The 18,870-nt window shown below is 43.0% G+C and overlaps 1 protein-coding gene across 5 annotated transcripts in view; it reads left to right on the forward strand.

Annotated features, from left to right (window-relative positions):
* NTRK2 (neurotrophic receptor tyrosine kinase 2) overlaps nucleotides 1-18,870 on the forward strand; it is a 335,632-nt gene that overhangs the window by 64,415 nt on the left and 252,347 nt on the right. For all 5 annotated transcript variants that reach the window (XM_023242219.2, XM_023242218.2, XM_023242220.2 and 2 more), the window contains exons 10-11: nucleotides 2,669-2,769; nucleotides 9,232-9,331. In XM_023242219.2, coding sequence (XP_023097987.1) covers nucleotides 2,669-2,769; nucleotides 9,232-9,331 — 201 coding nt within the window. The remainder of the gene's footprint in view (nucleotides 1-2,668; nucleotides 2,770-9,231; nucleotides 9,332-18,870) is intronic.

Below are 18,870 nucleotides of genomic sequence, written 5' to 3' on the forward strand. Positions count from 1 at the left end.
TTTGGCTCACAAACAGGAACCTCAAAAGTAGGGCATGTTTTTAGGTTTGGTTAAATCAGCATCTCAACCATGTCGTCAGGTACCCAAGTTTTTTCATCTTTACACTCCCCCTGCACACTGTGCCCACTTCGCGGAAGGCTGGTTTCCCTCATGGTTTTAAGATGATGCCGGCAGAGGGGCCGCTGTTGCTCGCATTGTTGGGAGAAATGGAAGAGCTTCTGAAAGCATTCCAGAAGAAAGGGACCTTTCCCAGAAATCTCCATCAGTCCTCCTTGAATCTGATTCACGACCCAGTGGGTCGTGGTCCATTCTTGCCTCCATTGCTGCTAAGAGGGAATGGTTAACCCGTGGCTAACTGGAGCCATCCCTGAAGTTTAGACCAGCTTCCTCAGAGAATGTCAGTGAAGCCTTGAATAAAATGGGGTTCTCTTAGGAATGCGGAAAGGGAGAATCCAGAAGGTGGACTGCGTTAGCTTTTAGCTGGATATCTCCTCTGTACTTTGCTATTTTAATGGGATGCCAGGGATGTTTGACTAGGGGTGAAAAATCCATCTTTAACAGATTTCCAGACCTCCTTCATGACCAGGAGGCCTTGCCTCTGTTTGGGGGAAGTGGCAAGCTCAATTTCAAGACTTGTCTCAAAATTTAAGACTGATTAAAAGTTAACTTGGTTAAAATGTCATTAAATATTCAATATTCCATTCTTTAGTTTTATGTACACATTGACATTTTATTTTTATAAAGTGATTCTATATTTGTATGTTTGTTACATGTGTGTGTATTTAACTTGAGCTAATTTTAATTAGGGAATCATATTATCTTTACCTGTTTTATGCATGTTAAACCGTATTTCCTTCAAGTTGTTGTTCAGATGATTTTGTGCATATGATTTGCATATTTTTGTTTTTATTTGTCCCCATTCAGTTTAAAGAAAGAGTATCTCAAATTGTATCACAGAGAGGTATATTTGAATTGTGATTTTACATTTTAAAATAATGTTTTGGACTCCTTTCCAGTAAGTTCAAGACTTTAAAACTGCTATCTTCCCATTGGCTTCCGGTCCCACTTTGGATCTTTGGGCCAAAAAATATCGTGATATCAAACTATAGAGACTTTACTGATTTGATTTTGTATGAGTGGCTCATTAGAACATAAAGAGGTCAAAAATTAGCAAATAGATGATATCTCTTAGTGTTTGGTAGAAATTAATGTTCTAGTCTATTTAAAATGAAAATGGTAATAGTAGTTTTGGAGTAAGACTGGAGCAGCAAGCAGAAAATAGATGCTTTTTCTGTTACTTTTTTATTCACATTCAAAGGAACACTCGGCTCATCAAAATATAATTTCAATTTATTGCCCCAAGGCCAGCATGATAGTTCTCCCTAGGAAAGTGTGGCTGGGGCTGACTTAATGAGGTTGTTTGTGTAAGATGGAAATTGCAGTCACCAGATCTATTTAGAATAAAAATAACAGACGTTGATAAGCCACATTATTTGCAGTAAGTTTATCAGAAATGTTCTATGACTCTTTACATGTAATATTACTAATAAAAACTTTCACTACCCCCCCCACACACACAAACACACACACACAAACACAACACAACACAACCAATTGTTTATTTCCATCCTGATCTGTGTAGACTAAAATTGATTCAGAAGATAGCAATGACATTTGAGACATGGTGATGTGAGAACATATTCTCACAATGCTAAACACTGTTGGTGCAGTTCCCTATCTATTAATTCTGAAACTGAAATGTGGACAGTTCACACCTTTTTTTTTATTAAAAAAAATTTTTTTTAACATTTATTCATTTTTGAGAGATAGAGACAGAGACAGAGTGTAAGTGGGGGAGGGGCAGAGACAGAGGGAGACACAGAATCGGAAGCAGGCTCCAGGCTCTGAGCTGTCAGCACAGAGCCTGGTGCAGGGCTCAAACTCACGGACCACAAGATCATGACCTGAGCTGAAGTCAGACACGTAACCGACTCAGCCACCCAGGCGCCCCCAGTCAGACCTTTTCACAAAAGTTCTTACATGTACCCAAGTTCACGTCAATGCTCAGTCAGTCCATAGCCCGACTTGAGTGGTTGCCTGTTACCCAAATAAGGTGCATGTTCCCTGGAATCAGTGTTTGCTGATGTCAAGGCTGGTTCCTGTTGAGGTTCTGCCACCTTCTTGCCAGTTGACCTTAGACTGGTCATTCAGCTGCTCAGATGACTTTCTTTGGCCATAAAGCTGACAGTTAGATTCCATATCTGAAGACCCCTCCAGATCAATAAATGTATGACTCTTTGATGATCGATTCCTTTTCATATTTATATTCTATGCTTCATCAAAAAAAGTGTATATTCTTACCTACAAAATAAAACCCTAAACCTGGTTTAGAATTTGACTGCCAAACCAGTGATGGAAAGATCTGGGTTGTGTAAAATGTGAGCATCATGCAATCCCAGCACTACGGTGGCTTTAACCCAAGAGCCGGGTCATGTTCCGTGCACCCCCCGCCCCCGACCCTATCCCCCAGCCGGCTGACAGTGGCTTGGAATCTTATGTTTATGATTTGTCTTGCTTCATTTTTCTGGGTCATACTGTGACCTCATGTTTGTTGGTAGCCTAGTGACAACTTCATGGTTCCTTCTCTTTCCCATTTCTCCAATTTAAGATTATGGGACTGCAGCGAATGACATTGGGGACACCACAAACAGAAGTAACGAAATCCCTTCCACAGATGTGGCGGACAAAAGCGGTCGGGAACATCTTTCGGTGAGTGGCCATCAGTCGCTGTTTCTTAGATTGGCTCTGAGCACTTGAGATGCTTAAATGTTGGAGGGATGGAACTCCTTCAGCGCACGACATTTTCACTGCACAGTGTGGATTGGGTGTTGACATTTGGAAGAATTAAGAGAAGTGAAAAACGTGCTAGATAGCCTCTGACTTCCTTGCTTCCCCTTTCATGTGCCACTATGGTTACTCGTGGTTCTTATTTTAAATGTCTGTCCTTTAAAAGATTATCACTTTCTAGTGAACTGGGCAGTGTCTCATTTAGGGACATGTGTAATTATTCCTGTCTCCCACACCGTCGCACCTGTCTTGTCCAGTATTTTAATAAAAGTCTCATTGCCCACTAAATTTAAGGACTCTAGTAGGTTCTGGAAGCGACTGGCAGTGAGCAGATATAAAAATGTGAGTGAATATCAGGTCTGTGCTTCTGGAGTTTATACTTCAATCGGAGCCCTGAGATGTGAATGAAATACCGGCACCTACAATTCAGGTAGAGCAGCAATGGGATGCGAGCAATGGAAATAGAGGGGCGGGCACTGGGCTCCTTCCCGCTGGGAGAGCCAGAGGTGTCTTTGTGGGGTAGGTGGCATTTTCCAGCTGTGCAGGATGGCGGGCATGTAGACCGACAGGAACCAAAGGGAAAGGGCATTTTGGGTGTGTGAACAAGAGCTCACAGCCCGGAAAATGGTTTTGACCGGAAGGTAAGGTGTGTGAAGCATAAAGGTGGCTGTCAGGGGCAAGGTTGGAGTGGAGGCTGTGCCAGGTCATGTGTGTTTTTTTTTTTTTTCAACGTTTATTTTTATTTTTGGGACAGAGAGAGACAGAGCATGAATGGGGGAGGGGCAGAGAGAAAAGGAGACACAGAATCAGAAACAGGCTCCAGGCTCTGAGCCATCAGCCCAGAGGGCGAGGCGGGGCTCGAACTCACGGACCGCGAGATCGTGACCTGGCTGAAGTCGGATGCTTAACTGACTGCGCCACCCAGGCGCCCCCAGGTCATGTGGTTTTGAAACACAGAGCCAGGGGATTAGATTGACTATGCAGGGAGGAGCCTGAAGGGGGCGCGCGTGAGCCCCGGGGCTCCTGTGGGGTTGATCTGTCAGCTGCTGAGACCCAACGCCAACAGCTTCCTTCATTTTTCTCCTCACTTGTCAGGAGCACCCAGTCCCTTGTGCCGTGAGCTCCGCCTCCTTATAAACTCCAGAACCATCTGTATCTCCCACCTCCACTGCCACAGTTGGGGTTGGCAAATTATGGCCCGTGAGCCAAGTCCAGCTCCCGACCTGCTTTTGTACCATCGGCAGGCTAAGAAGAGCTTTTACGTTTTTAAGTGGTTTGAAAACAAATGAATGCTATTTCGTGACACATGAACATTGTCTGTAACTCATATGTCAGTGTCCATAAATAAAGTTTTATTGGAACACAGTCATACCCATTTACGTATTGTCCGTGGCTACTTTTGTGCTAGAGTGACGGCTAGAGTAGCCGCAGCAAAGACTGTGTGGTCTGCAAAGTGGGACATATTTAGTATCTGGCCCTTCAAGGAGGAAGTTTACCGTGGTTGCTTGTTCCTGGATGACCTTCGTGGCCTTTACCCGTCCCTCCTCTCCCATCTTGTAATCTCCCGCCCTTTCTCCATACAGCAGCCTGAGTGACCTGTGAAGAGCACACATCAGATCACTTTTATTGTCATTCTCAGAGCCTTCCTAATGCAAGTGAAAGAAAACAGGCCCTGCATATCTTGTCCGCGTCTGTGTCTCTGTCTTCACCTCCCATCCTGCCCTTGTTTTTACCACCTGTCTTTCTTAATGATCTTCCACATGCTCCATCCAGGCTTACTCTTGCCTCACACCCTTTACATTCACTGTTCCCTCTCTAAGACACACACTTCCCCACAGTCATCCCATGGCTTTAGCTACCAGGCAGCCGCTGCCATGTTCCATTTTCTTCTGAGCAGTTGTCATTGTCTTTAATTTCCTTGTTTATTTATTGTTTACTTGTTTAATGTCTTTTTTCCCTTCCCTAGATTCTCTAGTGACTTTCTAAGTCCAGGCAACCTGGTCAGTGTTTTTCACAGCTGTGTCCCTCGTCCCTCGAATAGTTTCTGGCACCTAGGAGATAATAAAAATTGTAGACTGATCAGAGTAATGGCAAACGCTGTGGAATGGGTTGCAGAACAGTGAGATCGGAGACAGTGTGATTAGTGAGGATCTGGAGTGGTAATACAGAGATGTGATGTATGTTTAGACCAGGGCCCTGGTGGTGGGAGCTGGAGGCTCGTAACAGATGTATCTCAGCTGTGACTCAAAATATGCATATCTAGTAAGTACATGGAGACACACACACACACACACACACATTTCCAGAGATGATGATATGCAATGCATTGAAATAGCAAGGAAAAATAAATCAGCTGCAGAATGTTTTCTGCTTCCTGCCTTGTGCAATCGCTTCAGTTTATTCTCATACCAAACCACTTAATGTTTCGTGGTTTGAGAAAGTTGTTTGTGTACATAAGGAATCCAAAGAGTGTGTGTTAGCCCCACAGGTATGTCTGTCTCCCAGTTACCAAAAATTACGTGTCAACTTCAGTTTTCTCTTTTGAGGCGAAAATGAGAAATTTAAGCCCCTATTTGGCATATCTCAGTGATGGCTGAACTGTCCACAGTAGGGCCGCTGGAAGGCAAAATCAGTGAAAGTCATCTTTGTTGAAAGTTGGTACATTACAGGTCCACCTGAAATCCCTGGAAATCTGTATGAGAGGTGCAAGAAAATGCTTTATAGACTTTAAAGAAAATGTAAAAATTAAATGTTGATCAGGTATTTGATACATGAATAGTCCCTGATCACAGGGAGGATTGTTAGATTAGGAGAGTTTCAGAGTCAGGGAACTGATAGAAAAGTTAAAGGTGTTAGAGCGTTTGGAAGACAGCCTCAGACACTCTCCTTTCTGGTGCAACAAGAGCTCCTCATGCACCTTGCTGGATTTTTTGAGTGGAATGACCCCTTGTTCTATGCTGAGAGATACCCTCAGATAAAAAGCAACTAACCAACCAATCAACCAACCAATCAACTAACCAACCAAACAACCAACCGACCAAGCAGCCCGCAAACCAGCCAGCCAACCAAACAACTAACCAGCCAACTAAACAAACAAATACATTTACCCCTACTTGTCTCCCACATAAAGACCACCCGCATCCCAACATATGCATGGTACGTGAAACTTCATCAAACAATTCATTGTTGGGAAAACAATTCTTCTCATTGTCATGGGATCCTTTGTTTATTAAAGGAGTCTTTGCATTTAGAGTTGCTTCAGTAGGTTTAAATAGTTGCTAGTAGATCACTAACTGATTCCCAGCAGTAGAACCCATTCCCATTTTCCAGGTTGACTTAAACACGTTGTAACAAAATAGAGAAGTCAGGGCAGGTACTATTATCCCCACGTACAAATGAAATGGAGGCTTGCGGAAGCGAAGCATCTGTTACCTCTCATAGCTGGTAAAGGCAAAGTGCCCTATGAACACAGGGGCCAAGTCTTCTGCATGCCAGTCAAGTACTTTCCAAAGTGGGTCAGAGACTGTCTGTGGTCCCACAGAGAGGTTGGGGGGACATAGGGCAAGTCCCCTAACATCTGTCCATCCCCATTTCTTTATCTTTAAAATAGGATTTGAACTTGTTTTTGCAGTTATTCTCCTTCTAGCTGTAGAAGTTTGAAATTTAATAATAAGATAGAGAAACTTAGAGCTATAATACTATGAGCTCTTTCCCATGAAAATGATAGTTAGAAATAAAGATGAAAAACCCACCCCGGGGGCGCCAGGTGGCTCAGTTTGTTGAGCATCTGACTTTGGCTCAGGCCGTGATCTCACAGTTCCTGAGTTTGAGCCCCTTGATGGGCTCGCTGCCGTCAGCAGCGGGAGCCCACTTTGGATCCCCTGTTCCCTCTTTCTCTGCCCCTCCCCAGCTCGTGCTCTCTCAAAAATAAAATGAACATGTAAAAAACACCCCAAATCATTAGGTACGTTTGAGGGAAATAGTCTTAGTTAGAGCACGTTGATCCATAATTAAGCTTTTAGGAATCAGAGCCGTTCTGTTTGTATGTGGGCTGCAGAGACAGAGTTAAGTCTGCACGCAGACACTCGCAGAGGTGTTCTGTGGGAGAGCCACTTACAACCGCAGTGCCAGAGGAGAGAATGCTCACACCTTTGTTCCATTCTGGCCAAGGCCTTGGCACATGCCCTTTCCTGTGCCTTCTTTAACGCTGTCCCCATATGACATCAGAGAAGGTGTCATGGGAGGATTAGCCATGTGTTTTGATTATCCTGCCTTCCCTCTCAGCCATGTGTTTTGGAGAAATAGTATAAAGAGTAAATCATGGATAAATCACAGGTTTTATACTTGGACAGACTTCAATTCGAATCCCAAGCTTGGAAGATGTGATCTTGCGTGGCGTATTTAATTTTTTATAAACCTGTTTTATCATCATCATAGCCAAATCAGTTTCTTATCTATTGTGGTGGACTCTGTTCCAAACCCGTTATCTGCATTAACTCACTACGGATTTAAAGAACCTGCTAGGTAGAGTGATTATATTCCCTGTTTCACACAAGAGGAGCGTGAGATGCTTAGAGATTAAGTAATCCTGAGGCCAAGCACCTAATAAGTGGTGAATCTAAATTTTAAACTCACGAGGAACTCATATTCCTAATCTCTACTCTGTACTGCCTCGCACTCTGAGGTGGGTACATCAGTCAGCATAAGCTCTGCAGTAACAAAAATCCCCAAATCTTGGTGGCTTCAGACAGCAAACGTTCTTTTCTTGCTTCATTGTGTGTATTCACTGGGAGTTCTGTCAGCCTTGTCCTCATTCTAAGACTAGGTGGACAGGAAGCTACTTTTGGAAAGTTAGCATTTATGAAGGCCCAGAGAAAGAAGCATTGAGAGCCGGGTTGTCGGCCTTGGCATTATGCCGTTATTATTATGGCTCTTTGTTGTGGGGGCTGTTAGGCATTATGGGATGTTTAGCAGCATCCCTGGTCTTGACCCACTAGATGCTAGCAGCACCCTCCCCCACTTGTGACGATCCCAAATCGACAGATGTCCCCTGGGCGCAGCATTATCCCTGGTTGAGAAGCACTGCCTCAGTCTAAGATCTCACAGTAGCAGTGGAATCCTCCACTGTCAGGGATGCAAGTCTTACCTCATTGGCCAGAACTGGTCACGTGTACCCACCTTACCAGGAGGAAGCCAGGCAGTGAATCCTACAAAGAGAAACACAGGGAGAAACAGAAATGTTTGGTAAACAGCATCAGTGATTACCACTGATGGAGATAATAGTATCTTTCTTAAGGATTATTATGCAGATTAAATGCAACAAAGAAGCTTAAGCATTTAGTTAAGTGTGGACCCCCAAGACAGGTTAGAAAAGGAGTCTCTAAACTACAGTCATATGTTTTTGTAAATAAAGTTTTATTGGCACCCAGGCATGCCCATTTGCTTACATGTTGTCTATGGGTGCTTTCACTGGATACCAGCACAGTTGAAAGGTTGCAAAAGAGACTCTATGGCCCCCAAAGCCTAAAGCATTTACTGTCTGACCCTTTACAGCCAAAATCGGCCACTTCCTGGTTTAGAAAGTCACACTTTTCTTGGGAGCAGGACCTTGGGATGAGCAGCAGGAATATGTACTTCATTAGCATTACACACTTGTGCCTCTGTGATCTCACTTAGGGTGGTGGCAGGATTCACATAGATCTGCAACTACTCTCTCTACTTGTATAATCTACATGTTAGAATTACATTTTTAGGCTTAAAAAAACTTTGTATTGACCTCTATTGTACATGCACAAATGTGTGCAAATCATAAGTCTGCAACTTAATGAGCTTTCACAAATAAACTCACCGGCAGGGGCCCCTCCTGCTCCCTTCTGAGCCTAGTCACAGCTCCAGGGGACTCTGGTTTCTAAGAGCCACAACAGCCAACTTAGAAAAAAAAAAATCTGTTTGTTACGGACAACTTTCTGACATGCACAATGGTAGGGAGCATAGCAAAATGAACCCCACTGTATCTTTCATCGCTTCAGAAATAACAGTAGTTTGTCATTCAAATTTCATATACTTTCTCTTCTCTCTTCAGGTAAGGCAGGTAGGAGGATAGGCAGATGGGGAGAGAGTAATGTATCTCTATGTCTCCATAATATCAATTACACTGGTATTTTTATAAGCTTTAACTTATATATTCTCATTCGTAAAGTAAGGATAGTAATAAGACCTACATATTCCATTGTAGGGTTGTTGAGGAATAAGGGAGTTGGTAGACACAAGGTTCCTGGCAGGACAAGTAGCAAATATGAACTTGTCATCATCATTATCACCATCATCTGGATGTAAGGAACCAAATGAGCAAGGTCATAACGGCCCTCCCTTCCTTTCCTCTAGGTCTATGCTGTGGTGGTCATTGCGTCTGTGGTGGGATTTTGTCTGCTGGTGATGCTGTTTCTGCTGAAGTTGGCAAGACACTCCAAGTTTGGCATGAAAGGTAAGAAGGGTTGTGTTTATTTTATTTCTTATGTGGAATCATTTTTTGGCTTATGACTAATGCTAATTACCACTAAAGAGAGAAGCAGCTAGATTTACGATGACTAGGTTTTAAGGCTGAAAAAATAGCAACGAGGATATGACACTACAAATCAAGGCAGAGCAAAATAATGTTGATTACCCAGCAGTACCCACTTTCCAATGAGGACAGTTGTCCCAGAAGACACAGAACTGGTTTCCTGAGTATCAGGTGACTAATAATGATATAGGCGAATAGTGCCTGAGTTTTCCTTTGGCTTCAGAAAGGCAGGAGAGGCTTGGTGGCCGTAGGCCAGTTACAGACACGTATTTTGTGCAGAAAGGTCCTTTCTGCTCTACAGTTGACTTCTAGACCTTCTGTGGAATGCTTTTTGTTGTTGCTGCTGCTTTTATAAAGTCTCATCTTCTGAGATTTGAACTGTGTTGGGAAGCAAAATCCGAACCTTTGGCTGTACTCTGAAGCTTTGTGAATGAGGTTTGTTTTTTTTTTTTTTTTTAATGGAAAGATTCCTAGCGCTCGATTAAAAAATCCGTGGCTGTGTTGCCGAAGAATAGACCATGGGTCTCTATCAGAGGATTGAAAATTCATTTTAGGGGAAAACTTTGTTAAAATGTTCTTTTTCTATAAGTAGCCAAGAGTTTTAGTGATTGAAAAGCATTTGCTCTGAAGTTTAAACTTACGTATGGACTAACATGTTATTGTTGAATTTTGTGTGGTCTCTCATAAATGGCCACTAGCTTGGGAAAGCTGTGAAGGTTTAGTGGTGGCTTAGTTTTGTTGGAGACAATGTGGCGGGTTTTCTTGATCTGTATGGTTCATTACAATCACTATTCGTGTTCCTTACTTATTTGGAAGTGATGTTTATGTAGCAGCAGGCCATCCAGCATATACCTGGCTCTGGGGTGGAGTAGATCCATTTCTGACATTCTGTCCTCTCCCTCTGTTGGTGTCCATGATCAAAATCCCTAAAGCTGGAATGAACAGGGAGGAGTGGTGGTAAATTGGGCCTTGAAAAGCCCCCAAATCTCCTCGTGACGTTCCTTGACCTGCTGATTTCTTGACATTTCTTTTGGAGGAGGAAAAGATCTCTCATTCTCCAATTATAAAAAAGGCCTGGAAGAGAGACCATACTATGGTGATTTTAATTAGTCCTGTAATGGTGGTTTACAAACTTGACTTTTTTTTTTTTTTAAATATTTGTGGTTTAAAAAAAAAATATTTATTTTGAGAGAGAGAGAGAGAGGACGTGCACTCACAGGCACGAGCACCGGTGGGTGCAGGGAGAGAGAGAGAATCCTGAACTCAGGAACCCGGAGATCATGACCTGAGCTGAGATCAAGAGTCAGGTGCTTAACCGACTGAGCCACCCAGGCGCTCCTACACACTTGACTTTGTATCCACAAGTCCTAGAGGGCTTGTGAAAACACAGATTTCTGGGCCACCCCGAGAGTTTCTGATTTAATAGGTCTGAGGTCGGCCTGAAACCTGGCATTTCTAACAGTTTCCATGGGACGCCGGTACTGCTGTGGCACAAGCATTCCTGGGGAATCAGCGTTCTATGGGATCAACGTGGGCTAGCACCTTCTGTGGGACAAGATGGGGGAGGGGCATTGCTTTGCAGACCTTTCTGGGTCCCTGTGTTCAGTTGGCACCTAGGTCCAGGCTAGGCTGCTGTTCTCTGCATTTCACCCAGCCACCGTGGCATTTTGTTTTCCTCATTCTGATCAGGTGCTCTGTTTCCTTAGAGGCATTTGGAGTGGATGTCTCCAAGCAGGGATTTTACTGGAGAGCGTCAGATACGAGCACCATACTTCCCACATCTTGAGGGTTTAGTTTGAGATCTTTCATCTCATGGGCTCTTCAGAGAGAAAATTTGTCTAGGTTCTACAGGGAGCCGCACAAAAGCTTTGGAAACCCTAGGGACAGTATTCAGGAGGCACCCCATCCCAGCTCTGTGTGAAGGAAAACAAGTGACACAATGATCTGTAAACGTTCACATACTCTGAGGTGCAGTGATGGAGGAGAGTAAAGGGTAGACATTTGTTTCAGAGAAGATTATATTTCATATAGAGACTCCAGAACGAAGACTGAAACAGTATTTTTATTTGGATAATTCGGGATGATTACTGCGAAAGCACCTACATTTCCCGAACATGTATAACCTAAGGGTATCCTTAATGAATTGTAAGAAAGATCTTGCTGAACCTTGTCCCAGAGCCAGTAAATGACTTCCTTCAGGCAGTAGCTGTGATGTCGTATGTTTCACTCCCTTATTTCCAAACATAAATAAAATTGTTTTAAAGAAAAGTGTCTTGGAGACTCATGGTCTTATTTAGAATAGCTTCTTTTTCTATTTTTAACCTCACATCTATCCGTGCCATGGTTTGAACACAAAGGGCCTGAGCTGAAGTTATTGTTTTACTAGTCAGATTCTGAGTTGATAATTTTGGGGGGTCTAGAAGGGAAGATGAGGGCCAATGAAGCTGCATGAAAAGTGGTATTTAAACATTAATAGAAGTTAATGTACTTTAAATGCTATGAGTGCTGGGATCACTGCTGAAAAATCGTGTGCCTTAAAAAGGGAAGAATGGAAAACCACAATCATACCTCCTGAAATAACCAGGAAACGTGTGAGTGGTGATTCCTCAGTAACGATGATGTGAAATGTGCATAGCCTTGGCCAGAACCAATGCCTTCGTTCTGTGTGATGTGCAAATGAGCTATTCCAAATGTAATTCTTGCCCTCATAAGCACCTTCGGGGGATTCTACCTCCGTTCCCATTCCCTCATCCTGGAGACAGATTGAGAGAGCAGGGTGGCAGCCCTCCCACCCACCAGGCATTTACGGCCTCTTGCCCATCCCAGCATCGCAGGCTTCAGGCTCCAGTGTCGACCGTTCCAATCACAGTAGCAGCCTCAGGATCATAAACCATACTTTAAGCCTGTTGATTGGAAGGGCCTGGGGTAACCAGAAACCTCTTTAAATCACATTGCAGCAGAATACAGGGAAACCCAAGCTCTGGATTGACCTGAGGACCCAAGCGTTATTGATGGCATTGCTTCCACGGGAAGGTGATCTCTAAATACCAAACCTGGGAGTTCAGTCTAGATTTTAGAATATAACCAGTGAGTGGTGGCATGTTCTCCGGAGGTGGATTTATGTGACTGGAAGCTTCCTAGGGTTAATTCTCTTCTGTCCATTCACTGCAACCAAAGGCTGATGGGGGCTGTCTTGCCCATGGAGTCTTAACTGTGAGCTCTACACGGCTTGTAGTGGTCTTGTCCATCATCATCCAAATTGGCACTCAATAAGTATTAATTGACTGAATGAATGATCACAGAGAATTGTTAACTCCGTTCACTTTAGTAATTGGAAAACAGTTAATATTTGGAGGATCGCTCATATGTGAATGGTTAAAGAGAAATTTCAGAGCTTTTCTGAGTTTTTAAGGGGTCAAAGTCCCTCCCTCCCCACCCCCTCCTTTACTTGATGGTTCCAGATAAGTAATGGCCCCAAACAGGAGGTTACTTTGCTAGGTTTTCTCTTAGGATTTGTGGGTTTTCACACACTGTTTTATTTAAGTTTATTTATTTTGAGAGAGAGAGCAAGAGAGTGAGCAGGGGAGGAGCGGAGAGAGAGGCAGAGACAATCCCAAACAGGTTACCTGCTGTCAGCACAGAGCCCTATGTGGGGCTCAAGCTCACGAACTGTGAGATCATGACCTGAGCCGAAATCAAGAGTCAGACACTTAATCGACTGAGCCACCCAGGTGCCCCTTCACACTCTGTTTTAAACAATTATTGTTGTTTAAGTGTGGAGGGTTCACTATGGCTTTCCATTTTGCACACGAGCTTCTTCAATTTCTGCCTCTCTGCTTTTGAATGTATGGCCTTAGAATATGTGTCTTTGTCTAGCTTTGAAGCTGGCAGAAGGGCCTCACAGTGAGTGGCTCCTGTCTTGGTGCTAACCTAGGATTTATCTTTCGTTAATGCTGAATATATTTGAAGCTTCTCATTGCCAGTGTTCAATAGACTACTGGCCCTTTGTCGATAAAAATGTCAGGAAGTAGAATTTACCCCAGTGTGTTTTTCTGTGCTCATTTTTATGTCTTCACACCATCCGATTGCTTTTTGGTTGAATAACTGGTTCCCATATTCACAGAAGCCCTGAATAAAGGTCTCTGTGAGTGCTTGGTCATCTGCATAGGGATTATTTATACATGTGCTTAACATGGATCTACGTCTATGTCTATATCCATACCCTTATACATAGATGCATGATTTTATCCCTTTTTTCTTGAGGATCTTCTGACTTATTTTAATTTCAGTTTCCACTGAAACAGGGCTCCAGGACTTTTCCAGAGCCCCCGTGTTGCCAAAGGAACAGGCAACCAGGCCTCCGGGTGCTCTTACCCGGAGCGTGTTGTAACCAGGTCTCGTGCTCAGTTCTCACATTGCTTCCTGGCTCCCTTTCTTCACTGAAGATGTGGAAAGTGTGCAGGACGGGGAAATGCAAGCATCAGGGGGCACAAGGGCTGCCAGGCTTTCCAAGAGCATGCACTTTGGATGCCCGGCCTGGTGGCATGGATGGTGTGCAGGCCTGGAAAAAATAGGAGAGAGCCAGAAGGGTGGAGGGGCCGTGGCATTTGCCACCCTGGCGGGGGAGTCGTGACCATCAACTTTGTGTTCCTCGCATTTTCTGAAGGGAATCCACACAGCTATTTATTTCCTGAGTACCAGTACTTCCTCCTTCTAGAGTAAATATATCCAAGTGAGCCGAAGAGATCCCACGGGAGGAAATGGAAGAGGAAGCCCTTTCTCTCCTTCCGTGTTGACAGCCTGCAGATTTCGTCTGCAGCCTCCTGTCCTTGCACGTAAACCGCTGATGTGCCCTCATTCCTACTATGTGAGCTGCAGATCTTTTCCAGTTCGCAGTTGACCAAAACGCTGCACTCCGTGCGAGTGCAGTGCCGGCCTCTCTTCACTTCAGCTTCAAGGTCCATGGCTTGGCTTTCCTCTTTTTTTTTTTTTTTTTTTTTTACATTTACTTATTTTTGAGAAACAGAGTGAGACAAAGCGTGAGTGGGGGAGGGGCAGAGAGAGAAGGAGACACAGAATCTGAAGCAGGCGCCAGGCTCTGAGCAAGCAGTCAGCACAGAGCCCAATGCGGGGCTTGAACCCACAAACTGTGAGATCATGACCTGAGCCCAAGTCGGGCGCTCAACTGACTGAGCCACCCAGGCGCCCCGGCTTTCCTCTTATACATGATCTTCTAAAGGTCTTTCAACAGCAGCCCCAAATTGGGTTATTTAAAAATAGTCATAAACATATAGTGGGACTGAAGCTGGAGAAGGTGAAGGTTAAAGCCTTTTCTATGAACTGAAAGCAATTCTGTAAAGTTGAGGAGGTTGACTAACAGATATTTGGATCAACTTTTTAAAAGAAGGAAAAATGTGTTCGCAAGCCAGAAGCGCAGTTGTAGAAACATCTGGAAGGACAAACTGTTTTCCATATGCACCCCCACTGTTTTTTTTTTTAAACACAAATAGCTTTAAAAAAATATAACAGTAACACATGAATACATTCTTGTTTTTCACAGTTTCCAGCAGTTTGGCAATATGTGCAGCCAAAAGTGGGATTGCACTTGACCCTCCTCTCTTATTCCCCTTTCCACTGCGAGAATTTTCTTTCACCATCCAGAATGCATATGTTATGTAAATAATGAAATCCGTGGCTTCACTTAGTAGGTAGATAATCAAACAGACTCATTTTTGGTTGCAATAAAGAAACTTTAATCCCAAACCAAGGCTGCAACTGTTTTAAGGTAGCACTTTGCCTTGTGGATCTTTCTGTATCAGTTCCTGGGTATCTCATGCGTTCTTGAACGTTTATTTATTTTTGGGACAGAGAGAGACAGAGCATGAACGGGGGAGGGGCAGAGAGAGAGGGAGACACAGAATCGGAAACAGGCTCCAGGCTCCGAGCCATCAGCCCAGAGCCTGACGCGGGGCTCAAACTCACGGACCGCGAGATCGTGACCTGGCTGAAGTCGGACGCTTAACCGACTGCGCCACCCAGGCGCCCCTCATGCGTTCTGTTTCAGTCTTTCCGAGTAGTCTGCTGCCAGGTTCCTTGGGTCTGAAACCTGCCTCTGCCAGGTGTAAGCTGTGTGACTTTAAACAACTTTCTCATCCTCCCTGGCCTCAGTATCTCCATCTGGAATGGGGCAATAATTGTGGGGCACTCTCCCACCTCATAGGGTCATTGTGAGACACCCTGAGTGTGTGTATATTTGCACTCAGGAAAGTTCCTGGCATGTAGTAATTGTTACGATTATTATTACTGACCAATTGTGACTTCTTGTCTCCTTTTTTTTTTTTTAAGTTTATTTATTTTGAGAGAGAGTGAGGGAGAGAGCGGGAGGGGCAGAGAGAGAGGGAGAGAGTGAGAATCCCAAGCAGGCTCCGCGCTGTCAGCACAGAGCCTGACACACGGCACCTATCTCACGAACCATGAGATCATGACTGGAGCCGAAATCAAGACCAGATGCTTAACCGACTGAGCCACCCAGGTGCCCCTATTGTCTCCTTTTAATGTTTATGTTGTTATGTTTTAAAGTTTATATTTATGCCACATTTTCAGCAAAGTATTTCAAATAATGCCTTACATATAAAGATTGATACTTGGAGTGGATTGCTGAGAGAAAAGTTGTGCATATTTTGTATGTTGATAGATTATCTTGCATAAATGCTTTGTCAGTCTATACTCTCACCAGTAGTAGGTGAGGGTATCCTTTGTTTATACTTTCATCTGTATCAGATATTATCAATCTTTTATATTTTTGCCAATTCAGTTAAAGTGATAGTGTGATGAATAACAAGGTAAAACATCTTCATCAGTGACCAATGAGAAGGAATGTTTATTTTGCTGGTTGATTTGCTGAATTACTTTATACATTATATACGTTCATCTTTTATTGGTTATATAGGTTGCTCTAATGCTTTTGTAGGCTTTACCTTTTTTAAAGAGTGTCTTTTGGTAGGGGCACCTGGGTGGCTCAGTCAGTTAAGCATCTGATTTTGGCTCAGGTCACGATCTCACGGTTCATGGGTTTGAGCCTTGCATCAGGCTCTGTGCTCACAGTGCAGAACCTGCTTGGGATCCTCTCTTTCTGTCTCTGCCCCTCCGCTGCTCATTCTCTCTCTCCCTCAAAGAATAATACATAAACATTAAAAAAATAGTATCTATTGGTAAACAAAAGATTTATTTACCTTTTTATAGAAGCAAACGTGCCCATCTTTCTCATCTAAGCTCTACTTCTTACTTAGGAAGGCTTCTCCTCTCTAAGGTTGCAAACATACTTCTTAATATTTCTTTCATTAGTTTTACTCTGTGTGTGTGTGTGTGTGTGTGTGTGTGTGTGTGTGTGTGTGTTAACTTAGCATTTTAATCTTTTTGAATTTTTTTTTTTCAACTTGGTGTTAAGTACTTTGTTTTTCCCCCTCCAGAGATAGATAAAGATATTTGCACAAATTTTCGTGTGACATTTTCAGAGAGACCAAGAATATTATTTTAACTTTCTGGAATCAGAAAACCCCTAATAAAACAAAAAAGAGACTTTGGAAAACGTAGCATTTAACTCTTTTGGAAAGTAAGTAATGAGCTTTGTTGATTCTGATTTATGGGAGTGTAAGCCTCACCAAGTAGTATCAGAGAATGTAGGTTTTCACAGGAACTTTTTTTTTTTTTTTTACTGCCCTCCTCCCTGCTTCAGATTGAACTCAAAGTATATTGTCATGGCCTCTTAGTAGAGAGTTGTAATAAAAGTTTCAGATATCCACGAAAAGACATGCAGTGGAAAGAGTTGTGGGTAATTTGACAGATTGCAAATTTATTGGAAAAAGGGGATTAGCTCAAGTGTTCCTTTTCTGTCATTTGGAGCGTGTTATACAAAACTTTTCCCCATACATTTGTGAGGTGAAAATCTGCTCTCCAATCGCTCTTCCATCTTTTAAGGCCGACATTTGGGTTATGTCTCTGTGAGGACAGAACATGCTTATTCTTTGCAGCAGACTGATCATGGGTGTAGAACTTTCAGGAAATGGCTCCCCTGGGAAACAGGAAGCACCAGCTTTTCTCCCCTTAGCCTTGCAAGTGCCCTGACCTCGGACTTTTTAAATGACCTGCCTTACTTGGGCAATGCACCCCCCCCCCCGCCCCAGCCCAGTGTGGTTCAGGGGACGGCCCATGCCTTCCTGAAGTGTTTAAAGTGCACAAGTATCATTTAGGGACCTTCCACACTCCTAGTGTTTCGCTAAAAGACGAAGGATCCCTTAAGAAATTAGGTTTTTCAGTTAAAAGTCAGGAAAAATCATTCCCCTTTCTTTGGTTTTGGCAAACCCTGTGGCGAGCCCACTTTGACCTGCTCACAGAGGTCATGGCATACTTTCCAAAGGACTTCCCAGATCTGCACATCTGGGGTGTTCTTCTCCACTCCATTCCCATTTCTCTCCTTTTAACCTTTCTTTTTTTTCCCCGCCTTCCATTTTGCTCTTCCCCGTCTCCGTGCTCCCTAATTTTACATTCTTCCCCTCTCTTTCGGTTTTCTTCCTCTTCATTCCTAGCATCTGCTTTTGGTGGACAAGCTTTTCAGAATGTACGAAGAGGACAGATAATAGCTTGGCTTAAATTCTAACATATGCTTCGATTTTATCTTCCTTTCTTTTGGGCAAAGAGACTGAATGACTCTGGGAATAAATTTAGCTCTAAATCAGCAGAATTGTCCCGTGGCACTTTGGAAAACAGTCTGTTCGAATTCTGCACATCCTTCATGTTTCTAACTTGCCAACTCTTCAGTCTTCAAACCTAGGAGCATAGAGGAATATACTATTAGAGACTCATGAATCAGACAGGCTTGGGTTCAAATCCCAGCTCTCCTACCTGCTATCCATAACTTGGGAGGAATTTTTTAAACTCTAAATCTTAGATTCCTCTTTGGTAAAATGAGGAAATAATACCATCTCTCAGGTGATTATACGAATTAAATTAGTGCTTAGTTTAGTGACTGGCTCACTGAACTAATCCATAAAAGGTAGTTATTTTTCAGACTTATGTTATAGTAATAATACATCATTAAGGAAAAGATCATGGGGAGAGTTCCGTCTGAGTTTATATTGAGTCTGAATTGCAGAAAAATGTGCCATGTGTATACAGTGTATATTAGTGTTTTCAGGCTTATTTATTAGTTGAGTTTATAGAAAAAATTGTAATTATAATGTGTCTGTAGTTTATGGACATGCATTATGAATGTAAAGCTGTTGAAACATGTTTGTGTTAAACCCTTCATTCTTTAAAGGCACTAGGTTTGAATTATTGAAAATTCTTAATTTTATTGTCCGTTGAATGATTCACCTGTTAAAATTATTTTTGAGTTTATAAGAAGTCTCTTTTATTCATTGATAGATTGGATATGTATGCTTTACTGGGTTTTTGGGGGGAGG

This window comes from Felis catus, chromosome D4 (genome assembly GCF_018350175.1).
Source record: "Felis catus isolate Fca126 chromosome D4, F.catus_Fca126_mat1.0, whole genome shotgun sequence".
In the NCBI taxonomy this organism is placed as follows: domain Eukaryota; kingdom Metazoa; phylum Chordata; class Mammalia; order Carnivora; family Felidae; genus Felis; species Felis catus.